This window comes from Vipera ursinii, assembly GCF_947247035.1.
Source record: "Vipera ursinii genome assembly, chromosome: 3".
Classification (NCBI taxonomy): domain Eukaryota; kingdom Metazoa; phylum Chordata; class Lepidosauria; order Squamata; family Viperidae; genus Vipera; species Vipera ursinii.
This window is the reverse complement of record NC_139516.1, coordinates 149,738,974-149,756,815: the sequence shown is the minus strand read 5'-3', so window position 1 is coordinate 149,756,815 and position 17,842 is coordinate 149,738,974. Positions and strand designations below refer to the sequence as shown.

At 39.5% G+C, this 17,842-nt stretch overlaps 1 protein-coding gene across 2 annotated transcripts in view; it reads right to left on the bottom strand.

Moving 5' to 3' along the window:
- Nucleotides 1-15,528, bottom strand: part of CDKAL1 (CDKAL1 threonylcarbamoyladenosine tRNA methylthiotransferase) — a 307,006-nt gene extending 291,478 nt beyond the window's left edge. The window contains exons 1-4 of one of the 2 annotated variants that reach the window (XM_083359500.1): nt 15,461-15,528; nt 12,381-12,420; nt 10,014-10,185; nt 5,621-5,733 (exon numbers count right to left, since the gene is read on the bottom strand). In XM_083359500.1, coding sequence (XP_083215626.1) covers nt 5,621-5,733; nt 10,014-10,180 — 280 coding nt within the window. In that variant the 5' untranslated portion in view covers nt 10,181-10,185; nt 12,381-12,420; nt 15,461-15,528. Of the gene's footprint in view, nt 1-5,620; nt 5,734-10,013; nt 10,186-11,382; nt 11,493-12,380; nt 12,421-15,460 lie in introns of those variants that run through there. The other variant, XM_083359501.1, reaches the window with a different exon arrangement.
- Nucleotides 15,529-17,842: the final 2,314 nt, after the last annotated feature.

Sequence of the window (17,842 nt, the reverse complement as noted above, 5' to 3'; positions counted from 1 at the left end):
AGGAAAATTCTCAACTCAGATTGTGGAAAAACACATCTCTTATAGAAAGTTTATTCGGACTTAAGTGTCATGATATCCAGTATAGCTTAATCCAAGATAATCAAGCAGACATTTCCAGTTATAAAACTCTTTTCAAGACCCCAAATCTATTCTAATATATTCTGAAAGTAAGTTAAACTCCTCTCTGTTCATAACAATAAAGACAAGTGTGTAACTGAAACTTGGAAAAGGGATACGTTCACAGGAGTGAATGTGTCAAATTTACCCTTACACATCTATATAGTGCATATTCCATTTCTTTGCCTTTTTGCATGTTAGATTAGATCCTACATGCTTTGTGAAGGACAAAACAATACCACACCATCAATCAGGGGCTACTTTTTGTAGACCGAAGTACAATTTAGTTTCCTAGTTCTGCAAACAGAACCAATGAGCAAGCATGTTTTCCACTCTGAACTAGAGCCAGTGAAATCTCAAGGTCTGAAAAGTCTTACAAATACATAAGCAGCCAAGAAATCTGTCTTATATTTAAAACCGAGCCAAAAAGCCTACTCCTCTATATTGCAATACCTTTTACTAATCAACAGCTATTCAATTTTGGCTGGATGAAGTCAAAAAGCTATTTATAGTCATCCAAGACAAAGTTGCTCTGCATTGCAAGTAGATCCCAGCGCCAAGGATTTTGATGTGTGAGACAAATGTCAGTGTCTTCTACTCAGTGGGAGTCTCTCCCTTTGCTTTTATACACAATAATGTTTCATTGTGGTGGGCCAGAAATGCCAAAAAATATTCACAAGCCTGCCATTGACTGCAAATCTCAAACTACATTCCTCTCAGGTTGGCAGCTCAACCGTTTTAGTCTTTGAGAAGACATCCAAGTCACTCCTTCTGCAATAGCACTTAGCTGACTTTCCATCTGTATGTTAAGGAACGGGGGAAAGACTCCAGATGCATCTTAGGTGAACAAGTTAAGAACTTAATAAAATAAAGCATATACTCTCTGACAGAAACATGGCATCTACCACATCAATTCTGGCAGGCTCCTAGAAGGAGAAATTTGAAAAACAAAAAGGAAGGCATAGAAAAATACCTTTCCTTTGATATGCTTCACTTTCCTAATTAGATACCAATACAAAGTTTAAGCTGATGACATCTAAAAGATCCTGGAACACTATACAAGCTATGCTTGTTGATCTGAAATCTACATCTAGCAACACAACCATTAGATTTGCAAGTTACATTAACAGTTTGTCGTTTAAACCACAATTGGCTGGATTCACTTATCATGCTAAGCCACAGATTGTGGGCTCCAAGCCATAATGACTGGATTTATATAACATGCTCAACCAAAACCAAATAAGCCAAATTTTAAATTGGCATGCAGTGTGAACCATACCAGCGGTTGTTGATCAAATCACAATGATGGGAATTCACAAATTACAGTATGCCAAATGTTGGTAATCTACAAGTCCCAGAGCCCAGTTAGCATCAATACTATGAACTGCAGTTCACCAACATCTTGGGGGCCGCAGACTACAAAACATGCCCTATGTTAAAATGTCAGCATCCCATCCCATTAGCGGCAGGGTACGAGTATACAAACATCCATGAATTGTTTGTTCCTTTGGAAGCAATTAACATTTAGAAGAATATTACCAATGAAACTGAAGATATGATTTAAGCGTTATGGCCCAGTTCAATTATCTCATCCTTTTAAAAAAATGTATGATCTCTATCACAGGGTTTGATAGTAATTAACTGTTATCCACATTCAGGAGGTCAAGAAAGACAATGCTTGGAAGTGTGTGGATGTGTGCATGTGGGGGAGGGTGTTTTCCTGTGGCAGTGCAGGTCCTTTGGAATGGTCTCCTGCTTGAGGCTAGATGCACTCCTATCCTAGATATAAGTTCCTCCAGAACAGACCTGTCAAACTCGCAACGTCACGTGACGTCGCGCAATGTATCGGAGCTTTTCCACCATTGCCGGCAATGAGCGTGGTTTCCCGATGACGTGTCCAGCCCACGGGCTGGCAGTTTGACACCCCTGCTCCAGAAGGTGTTTGGATCATTGTCACCTCTTTATTTAGTTTACTATTATTTATTTATTTATTTATTTATTTATTCGGTTTATATACCGCCCTATTCCCGAAGGACTCAGGGCGGTTTACAGGGCAGAATTTAAAAACAATACAATATAAAATTAAAATAAAATTAAATTAAGTATAGCCCCAAAAAGTCAAAATCACAATTTAAAATCATGCGCTTTATGGTTTTTGCACTTGGGTTCTGTTATATTTGTAAGCCCCACAGGAGTATATTAGTGTTCTGTACCAGCCTGCTACCGGCCTTGCAGAAAAGGCAACCCCTTTACAGACGGCAAGAGGCTGGAATACGTCTGCCAAATTTATTACAAAAACAAACAAGACACGAACCAAGATACAGGAGCTTTGAAACACTATCTGAGCGGTTGCTTTCAGCAAACCAGCCCTCCCCACACAAGTCCTTTATAAAGAGTTCAGGGCGTGGCTTCTCTCTCCCTCCTTCCGAGAAGCCCCATTGCCTTCCTCTGTTTACTCCTACTTGACTGCCTCCTGCGTCCTTGAACAGGGCCAGCTGTGGGTCATCTTCATCCACGCTGTCAGGCTCACACAGCTGGGTCTCCACCAGGTGGGAGGGGCCTGGCTGGGGGCTCTGCGGAGCCTCAAAGCCATCATCAGCAAGTTCTTCAACACCCCCCTCCTCCCCCTCATCTGAGTCATCCGACCCAACTGCCGAACCCACAGGCTGACCCTGAATCACAACAATTAGATTGCTGGGAAGGCGGGGAACAAATGCATAAGTAGATAAATAAACTCATTATTCCTCATTGGTGATTTTAAAAAATCTGTTGATTCAACCAGATTTTTCAACTGAAGAAGAAAAATCATCAATTGCTTTTATGAACTATTTTATAAAGTACCTCTTTACTGTGCTCTATAGATAGTCCTTAAGCTACAACCAGAATTGAGCTCAAAATTTCCACTGCTAAGCAAGACAGTTGTCAAGTGAGTCTTGCCCCATTTTACGACCTTTCTTGCCATAGTTGTTCAGTTAGTAACACTGCTGTTAAGTCACACTGGCTTCCCTGTGATTTTGCTTGTCAGAATGTCGTGAAAGGGGATCACATGACTCCAGTACATTGCAACCTTCACAAATGCATGCCAGTTGCCAAATGTCTCAATTTTGATCATGTGATTGGGGGGGGTTTGTTGTGACGGACATAAGTGTGAAAAACAGTCAGAAGTCACTTTTTTCAGTGCCGTTGTAAATTTAAATGTCACTAAATGAATGGTTTCAAGTCATGGACTACCTGAACAAACCAATTTTTTTAAGTTTTTGCGTTTACTTGTACAGAAGATTCTTCTTAAAATCCTTTTTGACTGTAAGTTTTGTGCAATTCTTATTTTTGAGGGCAACCAAAACTGCACTGTGGATTTGTACAAGTCTTTTCACACTAATATTTTTAATTCCAATTCCTGTTCGGTCAACTTCTCACACGGAGTTTTCACTCTTCAGGATCACAACACAGAAAGATACATTCTGAATCAATACCCATCAATATACCAGTATTTCTAATTCAAAAAATCACTGCCAATTTAAATCATATGCCATAAGAAAACCATTGTTTTAAAAACCTATGACAGATATATAGATATATAGATGGATGGATGGATGGATGGATGGATGGATGGATGGATGGACGGAGAACTTTGAAATACTTTTGGGAGAATATCATTTACGTTGCCCTACTCTGAAATATAGAAAGCAATTAGTACCAAAATGTTAGATCTTTAAACTATTCCAAACAGTATAGTACAAGCACTAAATTACATGACGTACCTAAAACCAATATTTTAAAATAAATATTGTGCAGGGAAAAAATTAAGAATGAAGATTCATACTTAGAAATATGTATCTGGACTTTAAAATACAAACATCAAGAATTTGTTATTATAAAATTTAACATTAAATTCATAAATATTCCAAAAGTTAGTGATATGATTTTGATAATGTAGCAATCACTAAACAGAGAGAAATTTATTAATTCCATTATTATAGCCATAAAATTAAACAAAGACCAAAATAATTAATACCATTATATCAATAGTGTTATGCACTACAATTTCAACTGAAGAAATAGATCAAAATCATAAATATGGCGTAAAAGTAATTAGAAAGCATGACAGATTAATTTCAAAATTTAATAACATAGTCAACTCAGAAAGTTATTTAATACTGCCACCTAGTGTATGTTAAACATACATCAATTATACAAACGTTATTATCATTCACTGTCATTGTTTTATCCTATTAGTGAGCAGCCATTTTTAAATACAAGCTATAAATTCAACAATTATGTTGTCAAAATGTAAATTAAAATCTGTAAAGTACCAAACAGAATAAAGAAAAAAATATTTTTAATAGTTGGAAGTTAAGGAACATAAAGCAAATAATAACTAAATGTAGCATGTAAAGTGTTATGACAAATGCTGGCAATGCTAAAATTCAATGATATATGGCAAAAACATTGTACAAATTATGAGGCGTTATTTATGCGTTACAGTCTCCTTCTGAGAAAGCAAGCATGCTTTTAACTCTACCCTACTATCTTCCTGACTTCCAACTTTTCTATTCTGAATGTTGCTATCTGCAAAGCAATCTTGATGAATGGCTGTTTGTTTGTTAACAAGTCATTTTACTTATTTACTGTAATGCATTTGACTCTTAGGAGGCCAAGGTTGGTATAAAATTCATGTTCAAGCTCCCTCATGATTTAAAGCCAAATGTATTAAAATATAAAAATGCAAACAGCAATAAAATATTTCAAACATTTTGGAAATAGATTTAAATAGGAAATTATTCATTACATGTTTGATTGCTGAATAGATAACCTCCATTTTGCCCCCCAAACCTTCCAGTCTACAACATTAAGATTTTCCTTAGGAGCCTAGTCCTGTATTCTCCAATAAGACTTTACTAATACACCTGTAAATCAAGCAAGTCTACTTGGTCTGCAATAGAGTGACTCAGATAAGCCACTGGAAATGAAATGTACAAAGACAACTCAAAACCTGTCCCATGTGAAGTACTAAACACATCTATTAGCTGAGCAATGAAAAAGATCTCAATTACTCAAGGCACTGTTTCATTTTATTGAATCTGTATCCTGAAAATATTATTATTGTTATTATTATTATTATTATTATTATTATTATTATTATTATTATTATTATTACTATTATTACTATTATTATTGGAGGTCGTCTAGTCCAGGGGTAGGCAACCTTGGCTCTTTTATGACGCGTGGACTTCAACTCCCAGAATTCCTGAGCTGGCATGGCTCAGCTTGGAAACCTCTCTCTTTCCCCTCAGCATGGCTGGCTCAGGAATTCTGGGAGTTGAAGTCCATGAGTCATAAAAGAGCCAAGGTTGCCTACCCCTGGTCTAGTCCAACCCTCTGCTCAGGCAGGAAACCCTATAGCGTTTCAGACAAATAATGAACAAATGCAAAGAAAACAGCATATCTTAGTTGCGGTTTAACAATAAACTCTTTGAAAGAAATCCAACGTTCAACTCATTACCTGTTATACTGTATCCATAAGCAGCTAGCTGTCCAGCCATGTATTCACCATCTGAACTATTATGGGAACATCCCCATGTGCGTACCCAAATTTTCTGTATACCGGGAATCACACTGTCAAATTAAAAGACACAAGAGATAATAAATTTCCCCAAGCTAGAAAAATTTGCCCAGCAGTGATTGCAGATACCGAGGAACTCAGAAACCTTAAAATATTCCCTGAGAGGGGAAGTATTGCAATACTTACACAAATTAAAGATATTAATAACAAATCTTAATGAATCAAGACATTTGCTTTTGATTTGGACAAAAAGATAACATGATGAAAGAAAACAACAAATATGGGAGGATGGCTGAAATCAGGGATTTGCAGAATTGTCCATAGGCATTTCCTTTTCCATGCAGCCTTCTAATATTCTCTGGGTGACTCTATACCTTATTTTGATAGCATATTAAATTAAAGATGATGTGCAATATTTGTGCACTTTGTTAAGTCTCATTTCTTTGACGTTGGCATGTACGGTTTATGTCTTTGCAGCTTTCTATGTTCTTTTTATGAATGGCACCATCAGCAACTAGATGTCCTGAAGTATTTAATCTGCCCTTCATAAACACTATTAGTACTCTGAAATGTCCTCGGCTCTTCCTCAGTAGCATGGGGCCTCTCACTTCAAGCTCCCATCATCTGACATGATATTGCCAATAACCAGGGCTTTTTTTCTCATAGAACGCTCAGAACGGCGTTCCGGCACTTTTTTTTTGCAAAAAAAACAAAAAAAACCACCAGCTCCCTTATTGGCTTTCCTAAGCCTATTGCAGGGCTAGCAATCTTGGCCCTTTTTTATGACTCGTGGACTTCAACTCCCAGAAATCCTGAGCCAGCCATGCTGAGGGGAAAGGGAGTGGTTTCCAAGCTGAGCCATGCTGGCTCAGGAATTCTGGGAGTTGAAGTCCTTGAGTCATAAAAGAGCTTGCACTAGAGGAGGACATTAAAATTATTTACAGGATTACTTCTTTAGGAACTAAACTTTCAGAATCTAAAACACTAATTCAAAAAAGCCAACAGGAAAGAACCTCACATTTTTCATCTGCTTCTGTCTTTCGGAAGGTAAAATTAGATAACAAAATAATCTATTTGTTATGTTAACATCTCTGCAATGAAATCAAAGGTAACAGGAAAGAAATGAAAAACATTTTTCTCAATGTCATATGTCTAATTTAGCTGATTCTAGAAAAAAATAGTATCTTTTGTACACTCTTGAAAACTATTTTGAATCTAAACAATTCTTAAGAATGAAATATTCTTAAGTTGGACTTTGCTTTTACTGTTTGGATTGTTGTGTGTTTTGAAAAATAGATTATTTAGAATCTAGTTATGTTGCACTTCAGTCTTTAAATAATTAACCTAGTATATACATAACAATATATGATGTTTTCCCTGGTGAGCTTAACAACATTTATTAAAATGACTAAAATAATTTCTGGTGGTATTATCTGTATATTAAAATTTTGGACAAGCAGTGATCATAGCATATGCCTTTTTAAAAATATCAAACATGCAAAGAAACAAAAATAAGTCCAAAATATCTGTATTACATCCAGAAATGCCAACTTTGCAACCAATATTTCTCATCCATAACTATGGCACCCTAAGGATACCTGCATACATGCAAATGCTTCTCTGGGATCAGTAACACAGCAGGGATTGCTTTTTCCTTCCAGTAACATATACCTAAAACCAGTTTATTGCATTTGACAATTGTACTAAAAAAAATCATTGTCAACCAATATTAGATTGGTTTAGATTCTGAACCAACTCCCCCTTGAGCTCCGGATGGCCCCGGATCTCCGGTCCTTTCGCCGCGACCTCAAAACTTTCCTTTTTCATCAGGCTGACCTGGATTGACGACGGGTTTTTAAAATGTTTTAATTTGTAATTGTTTAGTTAATTTATTTTGGGGCTGTTTATTTAATTTTTTTTAACTTTTGTATTGTTGTTTTTATTGTTGTTAGCCGCCCTGAGTCCTTCAGGAGATAGGGCGGCATATAAGTCCCAAAAATAAATAAATAAATAAATAAATAAATAAATAAATAAATAAATAAATTTGAAATCAAGTGAAAAATTGATTTAAATTATTTTATTAAAACAAATTAATGGCAATTCTTTTATAAGAAGTTGCCTCAAACAAAATGAGTTTGACATGTCTGCTCTAGATCAGACATGTCAAACACAAGGCCCGGGGGCTAGATCCGGCCCGCGAAGTGGTTTCATGCGGCCCGCAAAGCCATCCTGGAAACAGTGAGGGAACAGCCCCCACTGCTTTGGCCCTGGCCCAGAGACCCTCCTTCTGCCAGAGACCCTCAGATCTGTCCCACTGCTGCCCAGGCCCCCATAGGCACCCTTGATGCGAACGATGTAGAGCTGGCCACGCCCACCCAGTAGGCCATACGCACTCTAGCCACGCCCACACAGTAGGCCACGCCCACCCTGGCCATACCCACCCGGCCCCCTGATGGCAACCGCAGTGCTGATGCGGCCCTCAATGAAATTGAGTTTGACACCCCTACTCTAGATAGTTGAATGTTCCAAAATAAATTCTAGACCAGGCCTGTACATGCAGCCTACCAAGCACCCTTGGACAGAGCACAGACTTTTTTTTTAAAAAAAAAGTAATAAAATCATCACCACTGCCCTGAAAGTCATGTTGCCTAGTGCCTCCATGGCTTACCATGACTACAAGCTCCAACACTGTAGATGCTCCTCTAGTCACCAAATCATTGATTAGCCCACCAGCATTCCTTTGCAGACCACAAAGATTTTTAATTTATCAGTGTGGGCCTTTCCCTTCTACAAGTTGCACAGATCTCTTCTAAATTTTCCTCTTGCCTTTCCGAGTTAACTCCTTGGTCTGTCATTCAGCAAGAACTGACTTTGTAGGGAAGCATATTATCATTTGATGTATATTTAACATATGTTCTACCTTTATTTACCAATTATATAATATTTGTATGCAATCCACATGGCGAGGTTTGGGGCAATTTACAATAGAAAAAAATATATTTTTAAAATCATAAGATTCAAACATAAAAGCAGGGCTTTTTTTCTCACAGAATGCTCAGAATGGCATTCCGGCACCTTTTTTTTTGCACACACAAAAAAAGCTTTTGCACAAGCTATGCTACTCCCTCTATTGGCTTTTAAAAGCCAATACGAATTGCTGCTGAGTGCGCCAAAAGACCTGGCTGGCAAATGTTGCACCGGCTAGTTGTCTGCAGCGAAAGCAACTAGGCAGAAACTTTGCATCCCTCCCTGCTGCCCAACTACACCATCTCAGCTAGGTAAGTAAGAGAGGACAAGGAGTGGGAGGTGGGTTCTGTGGAATCCATGTGCACTCCTTCCTTGTGCTCACCCGTGTCAGCCAGGCTGGTGACCTACCTGGTGCTGGACCTGCGCCACCGTTGCCTTGCCCTGTGTGCCTAAGTGGCCGCCCTGCATCGCCTGGCCCGCCCCGCCTCCGCTGCCTGCCCAGCACAGCCCCGCCATATAGAGCGGGCCCTGCTGCTTTCACAGCACCAGCCATGCCGGCTTCAGCTCCGACCCCGGGGGGGAGCCTGCCGCCAACACCCCTCGCACCCGTGACTGCAGCGCCACCCCACCCCACCCACCCCCGCCTCCTGCACCCACCAAGATGAGAGTTCCGGCACCTTTTTTTTTTTTGAAAAAGCACTGCAAATAACTTATCTTATCTGGCCATTTGGTTTTCTTGGTAAAATATAGGAACGGTTTACCATTGCAGTATAAAGTGATGCCTCTGTCATTGTCACTAAACTGCCCCCAGCACCTTTCTGTATCATTGTTGCCTGATACAGGTAGCTGCTTGCTTTAGTTAGAAAGCTAGCTGATCTTTACACCTTGGGTGACCCTGCTTGGAGTATACACTCCTAGCATAAACTCCTGAGATTTTTCACTCATCCTTCCCGGGAACAGACCCCCTACTCGCACAAAGAGGCAGTATAGCAAGACTTGGAGACAGAGAGAACTGTCTCCAACCATTTGGTTCTGCTTTCAGTCTCCTGCTCAACAGAATAATCTCTATCACTATGTGGTTCTATCTAGATTCTAGCCTCATTCTTTCAGATTCCTTATTCCCATATGTCTTCCATCACCTGAAAGTTGATGGAAGTAAAAAGCAGAATTATCTATGCTAAACACAGATCAATCCAATAAAATTAAAGGTACCGTACTTTGTATGGCAAAATCCTACTTCAAATTATAAGAAAGGTAAATTATGACAAACGTTTTCAATTTGTTTCAAGTATAAAGAATATTAAAGCTTTCAAGAGCCCAGTGCCTCAACTTAACACAGCTTTTTACATTTCATTGACAAGTGTACCTATCTCTAGGGGGAGGATCATCCACTTCCACGTTCTTTTGTGACTTGCGTTTTCTGACTTTAGGAATTATGTTTCTTCTACTGAACTGACGATCAAATGGCGTTGGATCTTGTGCTGACACAACATCTTCAATGTCTTCAAGGCAAAGATCACCAGCAGCAATCATTTTCTCTGGAAGATAGAAATATATGGCAGAAGAGAAAAAGCATAAAACAAGGATCCTTATGCCTGTAACAGTAGCGTACAACAATCCATATCTACCTCTATCTCTCTCTCTCTCTCACACACACACACACAAATTCTGCAAGGCTAACAGATCATTTTAAAGAGCAAAGAGCAGCAACCATTTGTAGGTCTTCAGCAAAAGCCACAATAATGTCACATATATCACAATATTATTGCCTAAATAATACAAATTATGCAATTTGGATCAACTGAACCATAATGCAAATTGCATATAGCATCTAATGACCTGCCATGTCCCTCCCCCCTCCTGTAAACCACCTGTTCATTCATGTCAGAAAGTTGAGCTTTAAAATAAGAATAAAGGTAACCACAGTTTCAGTTAATGAGATCATTCAGGGAAAACCAATATAATCTCAAAATAATTGAAAAATCCCCCGTACTGAAACTCGGCACCATATTTTAAGAACAAGATTTATAAAATTTTATTTTCCAGATTAACTAGGATCGATAAATTTCTTCTACTACATAGCAATAGTTCTACAAATATTCAGCAAGTGCTTTTGCTTAACACACACACACACAGACAAAATGGTGGGCGAGCCACATTTCCTCAGGCAGTGCTTTCTTAGTCAGCTGACAACATGGTAGCAGCCCTGCTGGGTCAGCCCTAGTTAGGATAACCTCTTCCATGATATCAGCCCTTCAAGGTTGACCAGACTACAAAATGAAAGTCATACAGGACAATACTACAGATAGTCCTTGACTTACAATCACAGTTGAACCAAAAATGTCTGTTGCTAAGCAAGACAGTTAAGTGAGTTTTGCCCTTTTTACAACCTTTCCTGTCAGAGTTTGTTAAGTGAATCACAGCAATTGTTAAATTAGCAACACAGTTACTTCCCCTTTGACTCTGCTTGTCAGAAGGTCACAAAAGGGGATCACGTGACCCAGGGACACTTTATCCATCATAAATATGAACCGATTGCCAAGCATACAAATTTTGATCATGTGGTCATGGGGATACCGCAATAGTGGTAAGTGTAAAAAAAGGGAATGCGTCACATTTTTCACGTTATTTCCTCAAGAGATGCCTTATGGGAATTGTAGTCTAGCTGTATAGTGAATACCATGCTTGCTAGTTAAGTGGGTGGAGATTTCATAGTTTATGGCAGGACTTCCTACCTTTGTCTTTGTATTATCTCTCTGGATGAACCCTGGCATGTGGCTGGGATATCAAGCTCCATTTTCAACATGTAACTTTGCACAGGATGGAAAGTTCATCATTTTTTTACCTAATGAGATGGGTCCAAATTACAACCTTGCATTCCGGATGGACCTTTGCTATAACCGTGAGTTATTGACATTGACATTGGACGCATGAGAATAAAGTAATTTGATTATTCCCATTTCATTTGAGTTTATTCTGGCTGTTTCAAGTGGGATTAGCAATCACATCTCTACTTGAGACGGAACACAACCCACAAGCTAAGAAGAGGTCTAAGTAACCAAAGATTTGATCATCTGCTTTTGATTCAGGAGAAGCCTATTACCCAAGCTTAACCTAAACCATATATAAGTGCATTCTACAAACTTGTTCGATAGCTATGGTAACTGCATTTGTAAGAATGACATCACACAAAATGTCATGATTTGTGTTAGAAATCCTGAGCCAAGTACCTAATCAGTGTATTTACATAATGATGTCACAATATGAATGCCATTTTGGTGTCATCACAACTTGCTTTGGAACCAATAACATTAAGTGATAACAGAGTTTGCAGGGTTTTTTGCTTCACAAACTGTGTGAACCCTGCCATTGAGACTCATCGACGATACATAAAATTTTAGTATGATTTATAAACCCAGCCAATATATATTTTAGCAAACAGTAACAAAGGAAAAGAGATTATACAAAATTTTCAATATGGAAAATTAAGTACTTTTATGTTTATCTAAATAAACCAGAGTTTGTCAATACGTTGCCTGCTAAATGTTTTGGACTAAATTTCAACATTTCCTGACAGTTGTTCAGGCTGGCTATGACTCTTAGACCTTGTAATTCAAAAGCTGTTGTTTAGGAAAGGAATCAAATATATATATTTTTTTCTCAAACAGCTAAATGACAATCACATCAAAACAAAATACAATGCTAGGGATAGTATCTTCTAATAAAACCTTACCTTAATATTGCTCGGTATTGGGTCCTTCAGCATTTTTTTCCTGAAAGGAACAGAAGTTTGTTAGCAGTGGTCACATGTACCACCAAAGACATTACTGGCAAAGGAAAACATCTTTGGGGAATGTTCTTCTGCAGCCTCTGCAGCCTCCAAAAACTGTGTGAGATCATGGCCTTCTCACATGGTTTCTGGAGGATCCAGAGGCATGCAAGAATACACCCCATTCTTGCACAGCCTCTGCAGCTTCTGAAAATCAAGTAAAATGGGGCATGCTTTCAAAAATAGTTCTTGAGTGTTGGTGAATCCTGGTGTACCACCCAAAGCATTGTGGTGTGGCACCATTGATACATATGTCATAGGTTCACCATCACTAGCCTATTATGTGAATATTTTACTTTTAAAAGTAATTTTAAAGTGTTTAGTCAAAGCATATTAGTATGCCCCGAGAACCTTTTGCTTTTTGAAAATTCAAAATTCAAAACCTCAGATAAATCCAAATCAACTGGTACCTTTTCCTTTAAATTGGGTTATAAGATTTAAGCTAACAAAAAGAAAAGAGTAGATTTTGAATAAAAATTATGTGAAAAACATAAGCTTTTAAAAACACCTTAAGTTAAATATCCCTAGCCATATTTTAAGTGCAACTTCCTGAAACATTATTCTGTGTCTGGCTTCAATTAGTGTTCCTTGATTTTTTAGAGGAAAATATATTTGATTCTGGAAGCTTAATGTTTAGCCATCCGTGTTTAAACAGAGTATTTTATGAGATGATAATTTCCCTCTTTTACGATTCTTTCCCCTCAGTGTAAACATTTAGAACATGTCAGGCATTATGTTAGGGTTAATGTTTTTATTATATGTATTGGATTATTTTTTTTTGGAAATAAACTTTTTTTAAAAAATCAATTGGTTTAATAAATATTTTAAAATTACAAAATAATAATTACAGTGCAAGAAGATATGAATAAAGGGACGTGGTGGCTCAGTGGGTTAGGACGCTGAGCCTGTTGATCAGAAGGTCGGCAGTTTGGCGGGTCGAATCCCAAGTGCCGCATAACAGAGTGAGCGCCTGTTACTCGTCCCAGCTTCTGCCAACCTAGCAGTTCGAAAGCACGTAAAAATGCAAGTAGAAAAATAGGGACCACTACGGTAGGAAGGTAACAGTGTTCCATGCGCCTTTGGCATCTAGTCATGCCAGCCACATGACCACGGAGACGTCCTCGGACAAGCGCTGGCTCTTCGGCTTTGAAACGGAGATGAGCACCAGCTCCTAGAGTTGGAAACGACTAGCACACATGTGCGGGGGAACCTTTACCTTTACCTTAAAGGTAAAAAAGGATATATGTAGTGTTATCTTCATTTTAGATGTCAAAAGGGTTTTGTGGCTTCCAAAAGCCCTAATAAGCAGGCATATACATAGAATGAAGGCTACTGCTAAGCTTGTAAGCCGCCCTGAGTCTTCGGAGAAGGGCGGTATATAAATGGGATTAAAATAAATAAATAAAATAAAATATTTTCTTTTCTGTGAGAAACGGGTCCAAGTGGCTCTTTGAGTGTTTAATGTTGCCAACCCCTGCCCTAAACAATAATATTGCAAAAATGTCAAATCCAGTTTAAACCTCTGGCTGTCTGTATGATTAGCCATAATAATCTGGATAATGGACATTGTAGTACCTGGAGACAGCAGAATAGAAGATAAGATCTGGAGAAAACCACAAATTACAAAGACCTGTAAGTTGAAAAAAAGTTGCAAAAGATAGTGCCAATAGCATAGGCACCTTGGGTGCAATCCCAAAACATCTGGAGCACAACTTGAACATCATTGGCATAACAAAAACACCAGTCTAGTGCAAAAGGCAGCTTTAATTGGAACAGCTTACATCCTGCAATGTATCTTTAATACCATTAAACAACACCTACCTGGTCCAGGTCTGTGGGAAGGGCTCAGTACAGGCAGTCTTAAACTTACAACCAGTGGTGGGATTCAAATAGGTGAACAACTAGTTCTCTCTGTGGATGCCGCTTCCAGAAGTCCATTCTGGGCCTGGGCAACAAAAAATTAGCTACTGGTTCTGCCAAACTGGTGCAAACTGGCTGAATCCCACCACCGTTCATTTAGTGACCGTTCAAAGTTACAGCGACACTGAAAAAAGTGACTTATGACCATTTTTCACACTTAGAAACATTGCAGCATCCTCATGGTGATGTGATCAAAATCCGGACACTTGACAACTGGCATGTATTTACGATGATTGCAGTGTCCCAGGGTCATGTGAGCCCCTTTTGTGACCTTCTGACAAGCAAAGTTAATGGGGAAGGCTGATTCACTTAACCATCTTACTAACCTCACAACTGCAGTGACTCACTTGATAACTGTGGCAAGAAAACTGTAAAATGGGGCAAAACTTAACAAATGTCTCGCTTCATAACAGAAATTTTGGGCTCAATTGTGGTCTTAACTCAAGGACTACCTGTAGATGGACAATAATGCCAGATCCAGTCTAAACATCTGTCTGACTGTGACCAGCAATAATAACAACCCCTCCATGGAGCGCCTCCACGGAGACGTCCTCGGACAAGCGCTGGCTCTTCGGCTTTGAAACGGAGATGAGCACCGGCCCCTAGTGTCGGAAACGACTGGCACGCATGTGCATGGGGGGGTATCCTTTACCTTTTAAGGCTAAAAAAACACAGATTTAAAGTGTTGAGACCCACACGTCGCAGATAGAGGATATTGTAGAAGAAGTCTAAGGAGAAACAAACCATTCATTTGAATTGCCTTCGCTCCAACATAGATTTATCGATTTTCTAACATATCTGATTACGTATTATCAAGTCGTTTGGGATACCTAGCAACCACGTAAGACAGGTTTTCTCCATCTACTTCAGAGATACGTAATAACTCGCTTCCCAACCAATCGGGTGAGATCCCAGAAAGGGCTATCCCCCTAAAACGACCAGAAACCAGGAAACAGAATACCGGGCTAAGCTGTTCTTCAGCCCACGGGAGACGAAATCTAGCTCTCCTTCCCAACCGGCGGTGCGCTAACAGCGGCGACAACCGTAATAAGCGAACAATTTACCGTGAAGCCCCTAGCTCAGCTCCGAGCAGCTGCACATGCACTGCGCCATGTTGTGGCCACGCCCTTTGACACGTCACAGGAAGAGGCTGCGACGGTATGCCGGAGGGAACAAACGCGGCTCGTTTTTCGCTCCGCGAAAGTCCGCGTTCGAACTCGGCGAAGTCAGGACTGGTTAACTCAGGGGTCTTCAAACTTGGCCCTTTAATGACTTGTGGACTTCAACTCCCAGAATTCCTCAGCCAGGTATGTTGGCTGAGGAATTCTGGGAGTTGAAGTCCACAGTCATAAAAGGCCAAGTTTGAAGACCCCTGGGTTAACTCTTTCCCCGGAGATGCGTGCGGCTCCCCAGGATTGTGGATTAAATGGAAATGTTGGAGAAGGCATCCTCGGGGTGGGGGGCAAGCCTCAATCCGGGGGAGACTCGATTTTTAGGCAGTATTTATTTCCGAGATAACTGGATTTATCGACAGCGTCTACGTCTGTTGCATGAAGAACAATAATAGAACTGCAACGAGGATTTCAGCCGTCGTTTATAAGCTCTGAAGGGAATGGCACGTGGAACGAAAGTCCCAAAGGTGCTTTTTCAAAAGGCAACTGGACTGTTTCTCTTTTCCTTGAAAACGTTTCGCTTCTTACTCCCAAGAAGCTTCTTTAGTTACTGAATTAGCTTCTTGGACGAGAAGCCGAAACGTTTTCAAGGGGGAACCCCCCCTCCCCCTCCCCAGTTCATTTGCCTTTTGAAAACATTTTGGGACAGCCATGACCTGGATAGTTGAGAATCTCCATAGAAACGAAGGATGAAAAATGAATTATTAGGTCAGCTGCGCGTTGGGATTTATGATTTCTAGCGCTATAGGGAGCTTCGGTTTCCCCTCCAAAAGATCGTTTGGGCGTGGGAACTTAGCACGTGTAGTATTGGCAACACTTTTAAAGCAGTTGCCTTCCCCACCCCGTGGCTGCTTTAAGGTAATACATCATGCTCTTCCTCCAAAGCACTTTACTTAAAAGATTAACCCTCTAGAGCAGGGGTCTTCAAACTTGGCCCTTTTATGACTTGTGGACTTCAACTCCCAGAATTCCTCAGCCAGCAAAGCTGAGGAATTCTGGGAGTTGAAGTCCACAAGTCATAAAAGGGCCAAGTTTGAAGACCCCTGCTCTAGAGAGCTGCACAGCACAACCACAATGATTTCTTCCTTTTCTGGCTTTCTGAGTTCAAAGGTCTTGCAGTAGCTGTTTTAAGGAAGTATTGCATAACTTGCAAAGATAGTTATTATTTATTCGCTTCAAAGACTGACTTTTTGAGTAGGCGGTCATGAATTTGCACGGATCAAATGGCTAGGCTTGATTTTAATCAGTGACTCAGTTTAGCCATTCACTGATTTTTGGATAAACATGACCTGTATTTTTACTTTGTACGTGCTAAGCAACTTGATATTTGGATCTACAATACTTTCTTCCTTGCAGAACGTTCGTGCTTTTTTCTACTAAATTTGGATACCTTGTGGCAGTTGTCAGTCAGCTAGAAATTGGGATTTAGCATAGTTCCTTTGGCGTCAAGCTTAGGCAAAATTATAAGGGTTTAGAAGCCCACCAAAGCACACTTCATCTTATTTTATATCTTGAAAAAAATGTGTCTAAGACACAGAATGTCATAGGATTGGGTTCAAGAGCTCATGCTGTCCAAGATTTTCATTCATGACTCAGATGAAGAGATGGACAGAATACAGGTAGTCCTTGACTTACAATAACAACTGAGTCCAAAATTTCTGTTGTTAACCAAGACAGTTAAGTGACTTTTCCCCATTTTATGGCCTTTCTTACCACAGTGAATCATTGCAGTTGTTAAATTAGTAACAGAACTGTTAAGTGAATCTGGGTTCCCCATTGCAAAACGTGATTTTACACGACCGCTGGATATTGCAACCATTATGTGAGTCAGTTGCCAAATGCCCAAATTTTTCATCATGTGACCATGGAAATGATGCAACGGTTGTAAGTGAGCAAAACATAAGTCACTTTTTTCAGTGCTGCAACTTCAAATGGTCACTGAACAAATTGTTGTAAGTTAAGGACTACCTGTATATATCAAATCTGTGGGTGATGCAAGGCTGTGGTATAATCAGTGCTTGGGAAGCAAACATTATTCAAAATATCCTGATAGACTGAATCAAACCAAAAGCAATGGAAATTCAACAGAGACAAAGGGAAAGTGATTTGTGGACCTTAGGAAGTTGCTGAACTACAGCATGCTGCAATTTTATCTAGAATGGCTAATAATCTTGGATTTCCAAGTCCTCATGGAGGCAAATTCATGGAATTTGGAACCAGTTACCTGTAGAGCTCAGGACTGCCCCAGATTTTCGTTCGTTCCACCGGGACCTG